At 45.0% G+C, this 19,494-nt stretch overlaps 1 protein-coding gene across 6 annotated transcripts; it reads right to left on the reverse strand.

Moving 5' to 3' along the window:
* Positions 1-97: 97 nt before the first annotated feature.
* PLCXD1 (phosphatidylinositol specific phospholipase C X domain containing 1) lies at positions 98-18,516 on the reverse strand. 6 transcript variants are annotated; one of them, XM_040535017.1, is made up of 8 exons: positions 17,668-18,516; positions 16,807-16,854; positions 14,067-14,209; positions 10,056-10,192; positions 7,280-7,408; positions 5,962-6,117; positions 2,621-2,804; positions 98-1,912 (listed from the first exon to the last, which is right to left on the reverse strand). In XM_040535017.1, the coding sequence occupies exons 3-8, from the start codon at positions 14,176-14,178 to the stop codon at positions 1,620-1,622; spliced, it is 1,011 nt and encodes a 336-aa protein (XP_040390951.1). In that variant the 5' UTR covers positions 14,179-14,209; positions 16,807-16,854; positions 17,668-18,516; the 3' UTR covers positions 98-1,619. The 6 variants fall into 6 exon arrangements, with proteins under 6 accessions (XP_040390951.1, XP_040390968.1, XP_040390961.1 ...); XM_040535034.1 differs by having other exon boundaries at positions 14,315-16,854; positions 17,668-18,115; XM_040535027.1 differs by lacking the exon at positions 17,668-18,516 and adding an exon at positions 17,390-17,486.
* Positions 18,517-19,494: the final 978 nt, after the last annotated feature.

Genomic DNA, 19,494 nt, shown 5'->3' on the forward strand with positions numbered 1-19,494 from the left:
TGTTCTTGCAGACGGTAATCTATCCACAATACCTACTACTGTATCAATTCTTAGAAGAGAAAACATCAGTATCACAGAAAGGAGAAGCAAAACTGTCTTTCAGTCTTTATTACACAAACAGATCAAGTTTTATTAGGTAAAGTAACAAGACACTTGAAGGGTACAAAAGATAGGCAGAAAAACATTCTGAGTTATAATAACACTTGATGCAGGTGGTGACTCTTTAAAAAATTAAACTGAATGACTGCTCTATATGAAGTAAATAGAGGTGAGAACACGGATAAGAAGGCCCATTAAAAAAAAAAAAGCATTTAGAAAGTCTTCTCAATGGAATGTTTGGTTTTCACTCCTATGTCATCTGCAATTGTGGGAGATTGCACGAGGAGTGAGCATCTTGGCCTTTCATTCCTAGAAGTCAAAGGTAACTTTGATCTGGTATCAAGTAGCAGTTGATTTCAGAGTTATGCAACCATCTACTACAAACATGAGCATCTTGCCAGACACCTGAACTCAGCTTTTCCATGTAAAGTGCATATCAAAAGTGAGGTATATTGATGACGCTGCATAGTGAACTTTATACAATGCCTGCTTTCTTTTAGCCCTGATACTTGGCATTTTTCTTACCTTCATGATCATGTTATTGCACAGTCCATTTAAAAATCAGAAAAATAGAACTAATTTACAGTGCCAAGCAGCATAAAAACAGCATTTACGCAAGCAAAGAATACTTACTGAGAGGAAATATAACTATAGTGCTACAAAAATATGTTATAAAGGAAGACCAGTTGTGAAACCTCAAACGAACATGACAAGCTCAAGAACTGTATTTTTAGAGCAGTCTGAGTTTAGATTAGAAATAAGTTTCATGTGTGTTTATTTTCAGTGTAAAGGGTATTTTGGCAGCTCCTAATAAAACACATTTTACTGCAGCAGACAAAACTGTCCAGGGGCCTGGCTGCGGTATCTTCGGATCAACTGCAGAAGGGGCATGAATGATAAAAATAGTAAAGAAAGTGTTCCAATGCACATATCTCACAAATCGTGAAGAATGTTGTGACTAACCTGCTAGTAAAATGGTTCACAACTGATACTCAGCACACAACAGCAGTGTGTCAGTACCTTACCTTTCATATATCAACAACATTTTAAAACTTTTCATATTGCATATTTAATACAGACTATGAAAACAGACAAGTCAGTTTCACACTGATAAAATACTGAAAATTGGGGTTGCAAGTATGTGCAGAATATCTTTTAAACTCCAAGAAAAATAAAATCACAAAACAATTTGTGCAACTAGGGACATTATATTTCTCCTTCTTACTTAGATGTAAAATAAAATAGGAGTTAGTTCTTGAGACTTACAATATTGCCAGCTGCTACTGAATCTAAGCACCTCTAAGTAAATTATACCCACATCATAGTTCTCTAGAGACTTCAGCAAGATCTTCCTGCTCTCTTTTTCAAGAAAACGCTTTGAAAGCCTGATGATTTTGAGAGCACTTCTCTTAATGAGTTTTTAAAACATCCCTGGTTTAAGTTAACTGGACCTTTATGTACTCCAAGATGTTTAAACCAGGAAACACAATGCACACAAAGTCTTTTCAGCTTTACAAAGATTATAAAGCTGAGAACGAAATGTTATTTGTTCCTGCTGCTTTGCTATGACAGTCTAATGGAGGATTAATTTTTGTGTTAAGTTCTATCACGTCTCTGACAAAATCATCGTTTCCTATGAAGTCTCCAGCAATGATGTTAATACATTCTTTTTGTGCTCCTGGATACTGCTGCCTCACCCAGATTTTCAAGCATGGAAGACTCCGGAGTGTCATGTCCTTCAGTGATCCAAATGGGTGTAAAAGAATGTATCTTAAATTTTCAGTAAGGTTAATGCCCGCAACAAAGAATTTTTCTGAAACAAAAATCAAAAGGTGACACATTAAATATTCCTTTGAGGAGAACAGAAACCGCTCAGCATTGCATTAACTCCAGATCTAGTTCCGCTGGGAATCATTAAAATGCTAACTTAAGATTGTTTCACAGACCTAGAACTGTTTCAGTGGGCTGTCTTCCTTTTTTGCTGCTGTATGCCACACCGAACAGTTACTAAAATCCAGCTCGTTCCTTGAACCATCCCAGTTTAGCTAAACCTGTCTTAAGTGTTCGTTGCGGGCTCAGTGTTCTCCACCCACCAGTCTCCCTCTGTAAGGTGTGTTTCCACAAGGGCTGCTTCCAGATGACTACACTTCCCACGTGACACGTGGGAACACGCAGTGCATCTACAAAAGCATTTTTCTTCGGATCGGGAGTATGCTTCTGAAGCAGTTCTCCCCTCCATCGTTCCTTGGTTCTCTTCCACGTGGTCACATAGGTGAAGGAGCTGCTGCAGTGACATAACCTGTGTACGTAGGTGCACTTGTGCGCGCATTTACATCACTGGGTAAGATGACATGCATGTTGCACGCCCTCGTGGGTGGGCAAGAGCACTCGGCAACGTGGGAGTGTCTAGAGCATGCACAATGGGTTATATTCCTTACTGCTGTGAACTCCCAACCCATTTCTATTTGTTTTGCACTGCCGTATGTGCCTCTTGTTTCCTTTGAGCAACTCCCGCACGTACCTGGTCGCCCCATCCGCTTCATGCGCTCCAGATACTGGATGAGAGCGTGAGTGGAAGTTCTGTTCCCCCACCAGTACGGGATGGCAGGCCACAGCTCGCAGTGCTTCTCCACTTCCACGTCTTCTTCATACGAGACTATGACCTGGTAGCCATGCTGCCACATGGTCCGCAGCGTTGGAACCACCTACGGGAAATTATGTCCGGGTGGAAGTCAGTGGGAGCTGTGAGCCTACAAGAGCAGTGTCTGCCAAAGTTCAAATACCAAAGCGTGAAATCGCCTAGACAGCTAGGCTCAAATTCGGTTCAAACAGTTCACCCTACAGCCAGGTGGAGCACTGGCTGGATTACAAGCTGAATACAGTGTTGCAAGGGGAAGACGTAGCCCGCTCTGTAAAAGGAGCGACAAGGAACACAAAGCCCTACACCCCTCTGTAGGAAAACAGATGCAGAGAAGCAGCAATAGTTTGGGCAGCTGTCCCACACAGACCCAAATTTCTCGCCACAGCCTTTAATGAAAACTCCAGTGTTCAGACTCAGTAAGGCTAAATGTAAGAAAGATGTTAATTCTGATTTCTGTAAGGGGATTGTTTCAGAAATTGGGATGCCCCAGTCATTTCGCATTGAGAGAAGGCAAGAGTTGAGTCAGAAACTGACTCAATGGCCCTCCATTTATTTATTTTTTTGAAACCAACATTTTAACAGGCATCTTTTCTTTTTTTTAAGAACTTTGTTGGTTAAAAGCTGTGTCTGTTTGTGAAGAGGAAATGCTGGCTTTAGGATATTCCAATTAACTTCTTACTTAAAATAAAAACCAAAGTTGAAAAATTTAATGCAAGTCTTTGAAGAGAGCCAGGGGTTGAATGAACATAGAAATCCCTCCTGGCTTCATCCGAGAGAGAGTGTGAGCCCCAATTAGATCAGAAAATACTGCAAAATTAAGATACAAGCTACTCATGAGCTACAAAATCTGTGGTTGACAGAAGCCTTTGCTTTTCTACAGCTGCCTTTCTAAAGCTCAAACCTTTTTTATTTTTTTATTTTAAAGGGGGTACCCGAGACGTATACATGAGCACAGGTGCTTATTTTGCAAACAAAGCAGAGATGAAACTGCAGATGTCTGACATGGGATTTTTAAACCCTAATAATCCAGATCAAAGGAAGACACCTTGAATAGTTTAGGCAATTACAATTTTAAACACAATGTAATGTTGTCACGCTGTGGCCTGTGCCAGTATTACATACAGACCTCTACTTAGAGCTTCATAAATGCTTTGACACTTACTTTTGTTCAACACCAGAGCTGCAGTCTTGAAAGACAGTAGATATTAGGTGATTTTAAAATAAGTGAGCAAGCACGAGGCTATTTGATGTTAATTCTGAATCCGTGATTCTGAAAAGCCCCACAGCTACCTAACCTGCAAAGGCATCACCTGCAGAAATGGCAAGGTCCGCCGTGCTGGTAACAGACCCCCTGGAAATGATCCTGCTTGAGGGAAATACTTGGCTTCTCCTTGCTCCATTGCCCGTCCTCCCTCTGTCTGGACACAGCTCGGAAATACTCTCTTTCTTCAGCCAGGTGACGAAAGCAAAATCTCACCTTCCTTCAACGAACTACCAGCAACTTGCCCCTCTCCCAGTTAACAGCTGTTTTGTTGTTGTTTTGGATCTGACCATGTGCCTGAAAGTAAATTTGACTGTCTTCTCCTGTGTTGCTCTGCTCATCCACGACTTACACACTCGAGGTATTTGGGGAAACAACAAAACAGTGTCACTCAGGTCTTCAGTTATTCAGTGGAGGCCTGAATATTCAGAATCCCCTAATTTTGCTGAGAATTGTTCTATTTTAACTCTGCCATGCAAAATGCTTTGAAATGGTAATAGTCAGCCCTTACTGACACACCAGCTTCAAAGGATTAATTCGAATCGCAAACAGGGTCATCATTATCCAGCACCCCTCACATCTCCAGAGAAAACCCTCTTTTCCTGTGCATCTTTGAAATGTTAATTGTTTAACTGCTAAAAGCTCCCTCACCTTGTAAAAAAGGGAAAGCTAAAAATCTCAACTTATAAAACGTAGCCTACAAGTAATTTCTGATTATTAAATTTAAAGCCTTTCTGGAGGGTTGGGTGACTGAAAGCTGTTAGGCTGGTTGGAAGGTTAGCTCCAGCTCAAGACCAGGAAAGAAAGCCAAGGCCACCAGCACAGCTCCTACCTGACAGCTGCTGGTGGTGCCAGCACATTCTCAAGGAGTGGACAAGGCTGTGTTGCACAGAAACCTTGGAACCAACTCATATCTTGTTAGCAGCTGTAGCTGAGAGGTCCTGATTCAGAGAAGGCTGATCTATCCCCTCCTCCTCGCTTGGCACCTCTGCTCAACAAAGGCAGGAGCCAAATCCTGAGCCTGGATGCACTAACCCCACACACCAGAACAAGGCTGGAGGCAAAAAGCTTTGCAGAAAACAACCTGGAGGTCCTGAGGGACACCAAGCTGAACGTGAGCCAGCAATGTGTCCTTATGACAAAGGTCAACTGCACTCAAGGACAGGCTGAGAGCTGGGTCTGTTCAGCCTGAAGAAGACTACGGACAAGTCTTACTGCTGTCTGCAAATACCTAACGGGTGGATGTAGGGGAAACAGAGCCAGCCAGTCCTCAGAGCTGAACGGCAAAAGGACGGAAGTCAACAGACAGAAGTTTCCACAAGAGGAATTTTATTTAGCTATAAGGAAAACAGGTTTACTGTGAGAGTGGTCAAACACTGGACCGAGCTGCCCAGAAAGGCTGTGGAATCTCCATCCTCAGAGATATTCAAGACTGGACAGGATATGGCCCAACGCAACTTGGAAGTTGGCCCAGTTTGCCTGCTGGGGTTGGACCAGATGACTTAGAGGTCTCTTCCAACCTAAACTATATGTTTTTTTATGCTATGTATAGCATGAAAATAATTTGTAATTCTTGCTGTGAAAAGACTGCTGTAAGGTAATCTGAATCCCATCAGCTCAGAAGGCAGTCATCTCCACCTGAGACTGAAAGCCCTCTGGACTGTATTTTTAACAACCCTTCTACAAAAAATCAGACAGAACAGTGGATGGCAGTTGTGTCCCTACTGTTGTCCCACAACTCAATGGACATGACAGTCCAATTTAATTCCCTCCTCCATACTATGGGAAGTAGGTTTGCTATATTTCCTCAATTTTATTAGGTAAAGACATATTTCTGATGCAGCGATTTTTTCCTAGGTTAAAAATACAGCACAATCAGAAATATATGGCAATTCTGAACCAAAGGCCTCACTGTAATATATCATCCTTTAAAAAAGGTGGGAAAAAATCTCATACTTACATTTCTGGGACACAGCTTACACTGGAAAATCTCTTTTATACAGGCAATAAGATGACAGTGAAGTTTCTTGTTTAATCCGTCAAAATTCCTGCAGGCTAAGATAACAACTTCCTGAGGATGAGTTTCCAACCACTTTAACACTTCCCACAGAATATCCTACAAAAGATAGTCATAGCAAATCATTTATGTTACGCAGGGGAAAGAAATAAACAGAGCATTGACAGCGAAGTAGAACGGCAATCACGATAACAAAAATCAGTGTAGGTTTCGGAGTATGGACATCTGACAGCCCACAGGATGTTCCAGAGAGAAGCACCCCAGGAAAACCTTTCTGCAGGTCCGTGATGATTTGCTCTGGATGTGGGTCTAGCACACCAGACTTAGCAGCTTTATATTTTGATAATACCCATGAGCCTCCTATTTCTTGGAGGCAGGTTAGCAGTAAACCCATCTTCCCAAGCTTCTTTAAGGGCAAACCCTGTGTTAGTGGCAAACTGGAAAACAGGGGAAAGCTCTGTACTTGCTTAAACATGACAGGACCTGTTTTCCCCGTTTGTTACAGGCAATGACACTTCTTGGAGACCACGTCATTAGCAGGGTGGGCAGGCACTACATCTAACTGTCTACTTGAGCATGCCAATCACCATGACATATGGCATGAAGGGTCCAGGCCTCCAATATGAAGCATGAAACCAAAGTTTAGGCAGTTAATCTACTACAAACTAAAGCTGCATTTGCTGGGATCTGTATAGCCAGGCGCAGATGAATGCACAGCCAGCTAAGAAAGACATAAACTGGTCCACAGTGAGAGAGCACATGCAAAAGAGCAACTCACAGCGGTATCTTCACAGCAGTTGACAGTAATTTGATCATGGGATCCAGACTCGAGTCTCTCTGTCTTTCAGGGAAATACTTTTTCCTCAAAAAAAAATGTTTCTGTGATTTTATTAGGCTTTTAATACCTTCTCCTTTTTAGTAACTTCTGTCCTTATCAGGGAAATGGGACAGCCCCAGGTAGCATCCTGGGACAACACAAGATAAACCTCAGAAACATCAGAACCCTAGAAACACTTGCTGCGGGGGTAGGTGGTAGAGAGCAACACACAGCAGTTCCAGATTAAGGGTAAGGAACTAACCGATGCTGAAGTGTTCCAGCCCAGTAACCTGCCCTGCCAACTTTCTCTAGTTTGAAGTCCTCACGTTAGGAAAACAAATAACCTATTCAGAAGACCTTGGGCCATCATTTTCAGACTGTGACGGCTCTTACATAAAACAAGCAGCACCGTGCGTAGAGCCATTCTGAAGGCAAGGACAATACCTGTACAACAACAGTCGTGTATACCATATGCACGAAGTACAGATTCATTGATGGATCGTTAGCCTTGTGGGCAATCCTAAAATCCAAGTATCTAACTCCGGCCTCAAGTTGCTCCGTCACAGTCAGTACCTGAAGGGTTAAACGGAAGACAAAGGTCCTGAGAGCCTGGAAGGGATTTGTTTCTTTAGAGTAGATAACTGGAAGAGGTGTATCAAATTAGCCCTGTGACATTTTTCACAGGTCTTTCATCTTTAAAATGGCACTATAAGGCACCAAGTCATAATTTGAATTATTTTACTATCTGACAAGAGGGATCCTGATTTCCCTGCGGAATACACTCCAGATACAGATTAGATTAGTTTCAGACCTCTGCATTTGTCGTGTTCTGAAAGTCAAAGATTCATTAACCTGTGCATACATACACGATCTCTGTTCACAAGACTATTTGTATAAACAAAACCTGCAGGATCAGCACCTTAGAAATTCTGTATTTATTTTATTAGATCAAAGACTTTGCCACGATTGTCTCTGCGGAGCTCACTCATCCTCAGCAAAAGGAAAAACGAAAATAGAAAAAAATACTAGCTATTGTTCTTTTTTTTTTTTAGGACAAAGTCTCTTAAAAAAAGTTTTAATCAACTTGTCGAAGTCCTACAAAACAGAGGATCTCTTCTATTTTAAATTTCTCTTGGACCTCTCCTACTGACTTCAAGGGCTAAATGGAACATGTGATAGAGCTGAATTTCTGGGGCAAAAAGTCCCAAATGGTACGTCTCTCATCTATATCAAGACTCTTTCATTAAGAAAATAGAAGCAACTTAAATTAATACTTTTAAATACTAATTTGTCTCAGTTCAACCTGCTTGTATGGACAACACTTTCAGGTCTCAGAAAAAATACTCGGTACTGATTTAGGCCTGAAAGGCTTCAGCAAAAGCTAAACCAATGCAAGGTGTTGTGCCCGATTAACCACGTCGGTGGCATTAGCACTGGGACAGAGCTCAGACACACGGTGGGATGTTCACCCAGGCTGGCTTTGACCATCCAACTCTCTGCTCCTAGGTTTTACCTCCCCTGGCCATGGCTGAGCTGCAGGGCTGGGGAGCAGCCCTGTGTGCCCCAGGGTGCAAGTAGTGGGGTGGCTCTGACCATGGGAGCTGCCAGCAGCAACGTCCACGCCTGCTCGGTCTTCTCCAGGCTGGAGAAGCTGAGGGAGAGACCCAGGGGTCACTGGAGATGGGGCAGTATATGGCTGTAGGTCATATATAACCTTTGTGGCCAGAAAGAGCATCAGACTAAGCTGCTCTGAACTGCCCCCTGGAGAAACTTCTTTCTTTCCACTGGCTGCATGGGAAAACTGGAGAGATTAGGCTCCTTAATTCATCACCTGCATTTGGATACTCAATTAGACACCGTGAATACTGCCCCCAAGGGCAAAATGTAAGAGGAGGCCTTGTGGAGTGATGCTGCCCGGTGCTGCAGCCTCACACCAGACATCCAGGGCACGAGTGGAGATCACACTCCCGGCATCAGCCGCCGCGCAGCCAAGACCTGGGCACGCAGGCTGACACGCAGCACAGCCAGGGCTGAAGCCAGGCATCACCGAGGCATTGGGCCATCCAGGAACGCGTGGGCCCTACGGTCGGTAGCACTCCTTGATCTGGGTGCTCCAGATACCAACGGGTGGAGTCACCTCCCTGCAGGGACGGCTGGGCACCGCGGCACGTTTCCGATCAGCGCCGGGCCGCTTCCCACTCAGCAAGCTGGGCTCAGGCCAGAAAATGAGTGCAATGATGTGCGGAGCTTGTTTGTCCCCTCCAGGGTCACCTCATCAACCAGCGGCCAGCAGGGCAGGAGCTTTCTGAATCTGACATGGGCTTGAGTCACAAAGCAAAAGCGCAGCTCGAGAACAGGCGCTGCGACAAGCGAGTGCCTTTGCACATCAACCTGTGACGTACGTGGTAAGCCAGAGTGTCCAAGACTCCCGTGTGCCAGGGCTGCTCAAACACAGCACAAGGAGCCTACGCATAATCATTGCCATTTATCAATTATTCAGTTTTAATTCACTAATAATGAATGCTCCTTCAAAAAGAACAAAAGTGAAAGGATTTCTGGTGCCTCTTTGATGGCAGCGAAGCCTGTTCTTTAGAAAAATCTTCAAAAGCTCTAACTTAAATTATGATTCCCAATTTTGTCTTTAACGGGCATTTGTGAGGAACAGTAAGAGATAACTGCTACCTTAAAACGTAGTCATTTTGAAAAATGAACTAAACCTTATGCGAGGTGTCACACCTTCATTCCCTTTATCTTTAATGGTAAAAGTTCCCTTACACAATATTTTTGTCTTTGCTGCTCGCTGAAATATTTTACACAAGAAAGCGGGGAAAACAACGAACACCTCACACAACAGTGACAGTAAAAATGACGGTATTACCTTCTGAACAAAGTGCAAGAAAAGAAAAACCCTTTTACTAACTTCCTTTGATAAGAGTTATATTAAATGTTAACAACAACAATAAGCATGCCAAAAAGAAGATGATTTTCTAGTAACAAGTGGTCAGTTTTAAGCCGTATCTTTGCAAACCCTCCCTGCCTAAGCTGAATGATCTTTCCCCACAAAAGAAGATCTGGTATGTACAGCACAGGTATTTCATGAGAGCACAGATTTCTAGGCTGCAAGCTATTCTCTCATTGCTGTATGGGAGAACATGACCGCGCTCAGCACAGCAGCACAGACTTGATTTGTTCACGCCTGGGAGTGTTGGACAACACTTACCTGTGTTATAGACCACTTCATAATGATAGGGCGTACAATGCAGGGCATAAATTTATTTAAAATCTCCACCAGCTTCGATTCATTGCCACTAACGGCAGAGTTTCTATCCAAGCAGTACGTCATAGTGTCGTGACTCCCTGTAGAATAGAAAGACAAATGTAAAATGAACATCATTTCTTAATTACTCAAACACCAAAATACATGGTTATATTGCAGGCACACATCTGACATGCCACTTCATTTCCAAAACATACATGTATGTTGCCTGTAGTTATGTATATTGCCCATGCAGTTATGGTCAAAAGGTGGGCTCTTCTACAGAGTTCACTCACCTGACACTGTTAGCACGAAATCCTCATGAAGGGAGGGCACTGAGACTTGTCAATATTTTTCCTTGAAGCAATTCCAATTTAACCTACAAGTTGTTGATGTGTGCCTCACACTGCATTACGATGGCCTGTTTCAACCAGCATCTTCTACTGAAACAATTATCTGGATGTGAAAACTCACTTTTTTCAGGCAATAAAAAACACCCCCAGGTTCCTTTCTGAGGAGCTGCTCCCCAGCCACTCAGCTCCACATCTGCATCTGGCATTACTCTGCCCCAGGTGCAGAGCCTTTTTTGAATTTTCCTTTGCTGAATTTATTTGGAATTTGTCCTGATTTCAGACTGATTCAGATTTTTTTTGAATTTGTCCTGATTTCAGGATTTCATGCCCATGCTCATCACCTTTGCCCAGGAAAATATACAGAACCATGCCTGAAAGATGAAATTCATTTTCTTACTCCTTTGATTGGACCAACTCCTAACTTGGCACTTCAAGCATTAATATCTTAAATATCTGGTAAGAATGCCTCCCTGAACAAAACACAGGTGCTTGAAAGTTTCAGAGACAAATCTAATCTAAGTTTATATGTGTTAGATGGGCAGGATCCACCTTTTAGGGACTTCAGAATTACCTCTTTCTAGCACAGGGAATTATAAGTTACGTATCAGAGCCAAGTACAGCCTGTCCAAATGTTTGACTTCCAAGAAATGTTAAGCCTGACACATCTCTTGCATCATATTTAGATGAACCTCTATGTCTGCTTTCTTCAGTACAGGCAGCCAGTGTTTTTGCTAGCTTTTTCTGTTCCATTATTTCTTCTGATTTTGTAGAACATCAATAAACTAACAACTCCATGAAGTGATTTGCTGGGATCTTTACAGAATATCTGCAAGGAATTCGCATATCATTTTAGTTTTTAAGTCTTCTGTCAAAGTGTTCACTGATGCTAGGAACTTCTAGCATCAGTTGGCATCCTGATGGCTTCTTGAAAGGTCAGTCTTACTGGTGCCAATGGCAATACTTCTAGTAGCCAAAGGAAAAGGACAGGGTTGTATTTGAAATAAAGAAAATTCTTTAAAGTGGTCAGAAATAGTTTAGTGTCTCACTCTGTTTTTCACCTTTAAAATCTGCTGTCTGCCTGTATTTTCCTGCTTTAAGCACCCAAACTAAGATTCTTGCAGATGTAAGTTTGACAATGAAGGCATTCAAAGAAGTTTGTCTTAAAAGATGTAAGAGTCAAGCCGCTAAATCCACATGGACCAAATCCAAGTTTGAGAGAAGGGAACAAGATTCCATCCATGGGTGTTGCATCTGCTGATGCCAACCAGCCTGCGGATAATAACCTTTCATTTAGGAGTCTTCTTGTGATGTCAGTGAGTTACAGTGATAAGAGGAAGACGGCATATCCATGACGCAACAAATACAGAGCAAAGATAGTGAGCTAGCAAAAAAACAGGCAGTTTTGGAGCTTCAAACAGCATCCCCCTGCAGCACCGTGCTGAAGCTGGCACAACACAGAACCAGTTTCTGAAAGTTGCCTCTGTCTCCTTGTCACGACTTCAAAATACACTTTCTCAAGTTTCCTGAGTGCCCTGTTGTCTTCTTTATCTGAGACGAGCCCAGCCATCCCACTCTGGGAACCCCTTGGCTTATGACACCTTTACCATGTCCTAAGGACCAGACGGACAGGCCTGGCTTCTGTGGGGAGGTCAATAAGCTTCCATTTCCTAATTGAGTTTCCCCCAGACATTGCTCCCTCTGACAACCTGCCAGAGCTGTCTTGACCTGGTTGGTCTTAATTTGTTTTGTTCTGACCTGGGCTAGACAAGTTTTGTAGGTCAGCTGGAGAAGCAACAAAACCTTCCAAGCTACACGTCCTGCAGTGCTCAGAAAAAGTCGTACAGTGTTTGCCAAAACGGACCTCGAATCACAGAATATCCCGAGTTGGAAGAGACCCACAAGGATCATCAATTCCAACTCCTCGCTCCATAGAGGGCCACCCAAAAATCAAACCACATGTCTTAAGAGTGTTGTCCGAATGCTTCTTGAACTCCAGCAGGCTTGGTGCTGTGACCGTCCCTGGGGAGCCTGTCCCAGTGTCCGCCCACCCTCTTGGTGAAGACCCTTTTCCTGACATCCAACCTGAACCGATCCTGCTGCAGCTTCATGCCATTCTTCAGCCATTCTTTTCTGCCTGCCTGTTCTCCATGCAGATATGCTCATGAGAACAGCAAACATTCGCAAGAATGCCAGCGTCACTGTTAGAAGAGCCAGGAAGTCAAAAGCACACATCAGCAGGTTCTCAGCTTTCAACCAAGAAACACTGCTGTGAAAGCTCTTTAGAAATAACGCTGTTCCTTTTCATTGAAAACCACGGAGCATGATACTGGCTTTTTCAACAATTTTTGCAAGAGGAATAGAAGATAAAAAGAGAACATGACCTTTCTTCTGTCATAAGATAGCTGCTTATTTTCTTATTTTGTTGATTAAAAAAGAAATCTAGATTTTCTTTATAACATCTGAGTACTCTTACATAGACTTTATCCAAAACTGAGAGGTGTGCTTGTTTTGACGTTAACACCACTTCAAATTTCACATCCAACAAATCACCACGAAGTATGTTTCTGTTTTTCACTTTAAATCATACTCCGCTATTCCGTGAGGCGTAGAAGAGTTCCACCACAGTTCTCAGGTCCTCCCAGGACTCCGCTCACTGAAGATAAGACTTGATTTTCCCCACTCTCTAAATTTTCACCCATATCTCTAAATATGGCTTTGCTAAGTTAACCTAGGATACCGTAACCTACATAAAACATCCATCTACATGCTGTGCTGCTTTCCACCCAAACCGTCACATTCAAAGGTGTGAGAGAAAATGTGGGCTGGACTGTCCTTTAGTACCATTTTCACTGTGGAGGCAAAGTGCTCAAGAGCTCACAGTCCTCCGGTGCCTTCCCACAAGGCAGTGAAAACAGGTTCTCCTGTAAATTCTTCAGGCGGCATGAGAAAAAATATCTATTCAAGGCAGCAGAGAGAACCAGCAATATGACCCCAAAAAATGTTAACGATAAACAGGTCTGGATGTAGTACCAATGAGGACTCCAACTATAATGCAGATGCATTTACCCCTATCAGCATAAATCTAGTTTCCACAAACAGGGACCAGTAGCTATGTAGTAAAGTCCTTCTCTGCATTAATGAAAACAAATACATTTATTCCAAGTCCCCATCCATTCATACCTTCCCAGCCTCTTTTAAACAGTGCAAAGAAACAATAAGGTGAAGTGTTCTTTCCTTTTGGAGCCATTTTAGTAAGAAACAAAAGGTAATAACATATTAGAAAAAAAAGAACACCATGGCCAAGGTGAGCAAATGCTCATCTTATTAACACTGATCTGACAAGATGATTCATAATCATCTTGCGCATCTTGATGCAAAAGAAGTCTCACTTTCTTCCCTTTCCTCCAGAGATCATTTTCCCCCTCCCCTCTAAGAAACCCCCCAAAATACAGAATAAAGATATTCACATACATGCACACACCACACAAACACTCCCCCAAGCCCTTCTCCCACACACTGACCCAAATAATAAATATAGCCATCCTGAAATGGAACAAACAGGATGTTCCAGTGCTTAAGTGACATGCCAATAAAGCATCACAGGACAAAAGTTAATCTTTACCTGGAAGAGATAAGTTATAGAGGGGAATATCCCAGAGCTTTTCAGGTAATTTTGACATCCATTGACCATTTTCGTGGCACACATGAACGGAGGTTTGCAAAGGGCCTTCCATTAGTGCCTGTTCTAGAACGTCATAGGGTGTCCTGGGAGGAAAAAAAGAGGATAACTAAATTATTCCATACGCTATGGCTGAGTTAATGCCGTTGGACCTGTGCAGAATGTATTTATACATGCTATAAAACATCAACCTTCTCTCAAGTCGCAGCAACAAAATGTCAAGAGGCTCACAGGCACAGAACACAGTGCTCTTGTTAATATTGTCTTCCCACACAATGCCGAAGGGATGTTCCAGCTCCGAGCTTGTAAAGTGACCAACTGAAAGAAGAACAGAGCCAAGACAAATATGCGCAGCTTTGTCAGTGTGGAGAAATGATTGTCTACATTGGCTATATCAACTACCACAGTAGGCTATAGCCGACTTCCAGAAGGAAACAATGTCTGTTCCCAAATCCTTGGCAGCCCCCGGGAACATGATGGCAGGACCAGGCAGGGGCTGGGTCTGCAGGCCCCTCGAGAGAACAAAGCTTCAATCCAGCCACCGCAGCAATGCCTCTGCCAGACACGGGATTTTCACATCATGCTGGTCTCTGGGGGTCAGATGAAAACTTCCATCTTCTTACACCCCATTTTGACAAGATCTCTTGATGTCTGTCCTTATCTCTGCTACTGAGCCCATGACCACAAGTACTTCAGTTGTTCAGACCTTCCTGAAAGCTACTCCGGAACCATTCTTCTTGGATAACTCTCTCTGGGATCTTCTGGAAAATTTGCAACAGTCACACGGGAGTGCCATTAAAGTGCAACCCAGGTGAGAAATCATGGTCATCACTAGGGCCTACTAGAGTTATGCTGTTCATTTTTCACTTTATTTTCTCCCAAACAACACAGAACATGAGGATGAGATCCTCATGACATTTTTTTTCTTTCTAGGATGTTGCCTGAAGGTCAGGTTTTGTTTGTGAAGGTAAAAGCCTTCCTTCTTTCTACCAGTGTCAAGGCTTTGTCTGTTGTTTTTGTCCCCAGCTAGGTAGTAGAACACTTTTTTAGACCATAGAACAGTGATCACCAGTAATAACATCACACCTTCCATTTCCCTCCTTTTCAAAAAGCTAGCACTGTAAATGTTTCCTCCCTACAGAGACAGCAGTCACATATGCATCGTGCAGGTTTTGTGCTGCACCGGCCTTCCTGACTCGTCCCTGTTCCCTCTTGCTGCATCTCTGCACATTCATTCCCAAGGTTGCTTCTCCCCAAAACATTCTTTCGGTTGTTTTGGGAGGTGGCTGGTTCTTCAGGATTTACAAGTGAGCCGTGCTATTTATATGAAGAACCCATGGTTTCCTTAAACATGGCGCAATACATTTTTCTGACAGTCACATGAGGTCATCTGAAAGATAACATTAGGAATGGCTTTCCTATGCTTTACGCACACATCACCCATAGCAGATACAACCGGCTTTTACACCTGCTGACGCACGATGCATGTAGCATCGCTCGTCCAACCTGCCTGGCTGCGCGTTTGGTGTGGCTTTGACTCGGTCTAATTGAGTTAGATATCACCCCAGTTAAGATAAGGATGGGATCCCGTCGACCAAGGGAAGTGCCCAGGTGCCGCAGCCCAGTGACAGCGCAGCGACACTGCCCATGTGTCCTGGGGTTTTCCGCCTGGCGAAGAGCGGCTGCCTCAGTGGTTATCCGCACACACGCACAAGGCCCTTGCGCAAGCAAGGAAGAAGTGGTTTGAACCTGCTCCCTTTGCTTGCTAAAAAAAGAGCAGGCATTTGATGGACTTGGTGCAAAGGCCAGTGGAAAAACTCCCGTGGGTTTATTAAAAAAAAAAAAAAGCACAGATCTTCTTGTCGTGGATGAGCAAATGGTCTCTACGTGCCACATCTGGAAATAAGTTCAAACCTCAGCAAGATCACCTCAGACATCTTCCAGCTCTGCAACGTAACATGCCAGCCCTCTGCCTCCTGCAGACCCCTCGCTCTGACAGCGGAGATTTCCTGCTGACCTCATCCCCTTCTGCTGCATTTCACAGCTCCTCTGACCACACACCACTGCTCTCCTGGGGCCGCCCTGCTCCTTTGCATGAGTGATGCTCCCAGGCCATGCTGGAGCTGTACCCGCTGCCACCCTCTCTACCGCCAGGCATTTTCACTGCCATGACTGACACAGGCACAGCACCATGGCCCTTCACCAGCCGCAGATCTGCTACATGGAGGTTTTCACCCAGGAAGGCAGCAGGGGTGGTCGGGCGGTGAGAAGCCACCAAGCCGGGAGTCCTTGCTGGGAGACCACTTCCCTCCTCCTCCTCCCATCCAGCCTCTGTTTCCTGCTGACCCTCCAAGGACTCAGCTCATTAGAGGCCAGAAATTAAGCTACCCCTGCTGAAAAAGTTTTGGGTTTCTGCCACATTTGACCCTCACAGGGGCCAGCCAGTGACCTCTCAGCTGGTGCAGTGCGAGCTGCAGTTGCTGCCCTGACCCTGGTGGGACCAGGACGCTCCATGAGGAACATCCTGCTGGGCCTGGGGAAGCCAGCAGTGACAGAAACGGCGAGACCAAGCCGTGCTGTGGTCCTGCCGATCAAGTCCCACACAAAAGCAATCACACCGGGCTCTGGCCTGAGCCCCTGCACAGCACAGCCCCTCGGTGCTCACCCCACGCTCGGCTCGTACCTTGTGTCAGAGAGGCGGCACGTCCTTTAGGGAGAAACCACGGCTAGCCTGCAGGAATGAAATCACAACCGTTAGCTACCACATAAGTAAATCTCAAAGTTTACTTTTCCATTCCATGCCTTCATTCCCACCTTCCAGCCTGATGGCAGTGCCACACGGCGCTGCCCTGACTGACTACCCCTGCTCCCACAGAGCCGGTGCCTGCTTTCCAACCCGACCCCGGGCAGTCTCAGTGCAGAATAATGACATTTTAAACAAAACGAGCCCTCAGGTACAGAAACCCCCCGGGGTGCCAGCGACCACCGCCCTGACAAAACCCCAACCTCTGCGGCAGCCTGCCCAGAAGGGAACTGCCGCCACGGCAAGTCCGGGAAACAACGCCAACCGCGCCAGCGCGGAGCGAGCTTCCGAGCAGAAGGGCGAAGGGAATGCAAATTAATAATAACGTAAAAACCCCGAAAAGCGGAACGCTCCCTGAGAAGCGCTCCCCGCGGCGTGTCAGCGCTGCCCCTGCCGGCAGCCGTGCCCCCGGCCCGCAGCAGGACAGGCGGGCGGGCGGGCGGCTCCCCCCGCGCCCCCTCACCTCCTCACAGCGGCGGCACCGCCGCCATCCCGCTCCCCCGGCCCTGCCCGGGCTCCCCGGCACGGCCGCGGGCACAGCCGGGGCCGGGCGGGGCCGAGGCCGGGGCTGGAGCCGAGGCTGGGGCCGGGACAGGCCCCGGGCAGGTGGCTGAGGGGCGGGAGGAGCCCGCGGCCGGCTGGGGGTGGAAGGGAGCAGCGGGGAGGGAGTGGCGGGCCGCCGGCCGCGTTAAAACCCGAAAAAAATAAAAATAAAAGCTCTTATAAATATACTAGTGGTACCTTAGGTGTCTGCTTCTTCGCCCCTTTCTCACAGAGTTTCTGTTCTTCAGTTTCTTTTCCTCATCTTGCCAGTCTCGCACCCGTGTGGAAATTTGGAAATTCACCCGTATTTATGACGGCTCCCTGCAGAAATCCAGGCAAGCTCCTCGAAGAGCTTTCCTGTGGAAGCAGGCAGGCGGTAAAGCAGGGAAGGAGTGCCCTACAGAGGCAAACACGCAAATCCCTGGTGCGGTTTCGGAAGCAGGGTGCCCACAGGGCTTCTCTTCCCCCTGCAGGGCAGCATTCCTAGTGGGTCATCTGCAGTGGGACTCCGCGATCACACCGCGGCCAGGACGAGGGAAAATTCAGGCTGCTACCATGTCGTGCCTCTTCACGCAAGGGCGTATCTTCCAGATACCCCTTCTTCGCTATCTCAGTTTTGCAGAGCAAAAAGGAAGAACCGTGTTCTTGCACAGAGTGAAACTTGGAGGAGTGGCAGCGGGCAGAGCTGGTTAACATCCAGCTGCTGAGCCACTTCCCTTGGCAGTCCCACGACAGCAGGGCTGCTGAGCCTTCATGGTTGTGCCACGTTTCAGACTGCTGTTTATAGATCAACACTCCTCTAAATTATCCCAAAATTTTCAAGAGATATAAAATAGACATGGAGCAGGTTGTAAAGGTAGGAACCAAAAGGACAAAATGCCCAAAGGGGTGAAGTTGAGCAAAAGAGAAGGTAATAAAGAGGAGATGCTGTTTATAGGCTGTGGGGGTTTCCATAGGCATGACAGAAAGTGGCTGAGAACAGTTTCAGGAGAACCATCGTGTGTGAGGCTGTCAGGACTAATTGGGAAATATGGCTGTAGAGAGGAAGAATTACAAGTTATTTTTGTGTTAATTTGAGACGAACAACAGAAAGATTAAAAAAAAAAAAAAAAAAAAAAAAACTATGGAACTGAAATACCAAAATATTTTATTCTGGAGGCATTATAACAGGACTTCACACTGTAGTGATGTGAAGTATCTGCTGACTTGCAAAGAAAGGACTCTTGCAGGTCTCCCCTCAACAGAAAAAGCCCTCTCCATACCCTTTCAAGTCTGAGTTTGGGTCTCAGTTCTTCTTCAGCTGCTCTGGAATTACTGGAGGCAGCAAGACAGTTGCTCCTGGTTTAGTCCCTAGGTCACAATCTCTCTAGGGGGGATTTAGGAAGCCAGTAAAAGGAGGAATGCCGGGAAATTAATCAGCAAGCGATTAAGCCCTGAATAAGCATGTCTCCCAAGGAAGGGTCAAGGAAAGGATAACCTATAGCAATATTTGCAAAAGTAATGATAGCAGATCTCAAGATCGGGGGGGGGAGGGGGAGGGAGCCCAAGATTTCTCACCATGCCTGCAAAATAAATGTCTACATTAAAAAGATGGATAGTGGAGTTCAAAGATATTGGACACGGAAGAACTTCTTACCCAGAAGGAGCTTTTGAAGCATTTGGTAATAAAAAGGTTTAAAGCTGGTTACATTTATGAGAATCAAAACACATAGATACAGAAGCTTCAGCATTGCATCTTGATGGAAACACAGGCCTGATTTATAGCTGTGGATCAGAGTGAAATATTTCTGGTTTATTAGTCAGAGCGACACCAGTCAGAGAGGCTTAAACTGGACTTCATACATTTAAACAGGCCTGGCTGCCCAAAATAAGATAAACTGCACTCAGTCTGAGAGAAATCAGTCATCTTCTCGGAGGACTTCAAGCCTTCGGAGGTTTATTGAACGCTGGCAATATCTGGGATGTTGCATGAGATTTTTTTCTTCCCTTATCATTTTTTTTTCCAGACATTGCACACCACCACTT

This window comes from Cygnus olor, chromosome 1 (genome assembly GCF_009769625.2).
Source record: "Cygnus olor isolate bCygOlo1 chromosome 1, bCygOlo1.pri.v2, whole genome shotgun sequence".
In the NCBI taxonomy this organism is placed as follows: domain Eukaryota; kingdom Metazoa; phylum Chordata; class Aves; order Anseriformes; family Anatidae; genus Cygnus; species Cygnus olor.

Bases quoted from the DNA above. Each gene is read 5' to 3' on its own strand.
- PLCXD1 (XM_040535017.1), bottom strand. From the start codon at position 14,178: ATGGAAGGCCCTTTGCAAACCTCCGTTCATGTGTGCCACGAAAATGGT. The intron at 7,409-10,055 runs GTAAGTGTTGTC...TTAACCCTTCAG, and splicing joins TGAAGTGGTCTATAACACAG to GTACTGACTGTGACGGAGCA. The intron at 2,805-5,961 runs GTAAGTATGAGA...AATTTCCCGTAG, and splicing joins GTAAGCTGTGTCCCAGAAAT to GTGGTTCCAACGCTGCGGAC.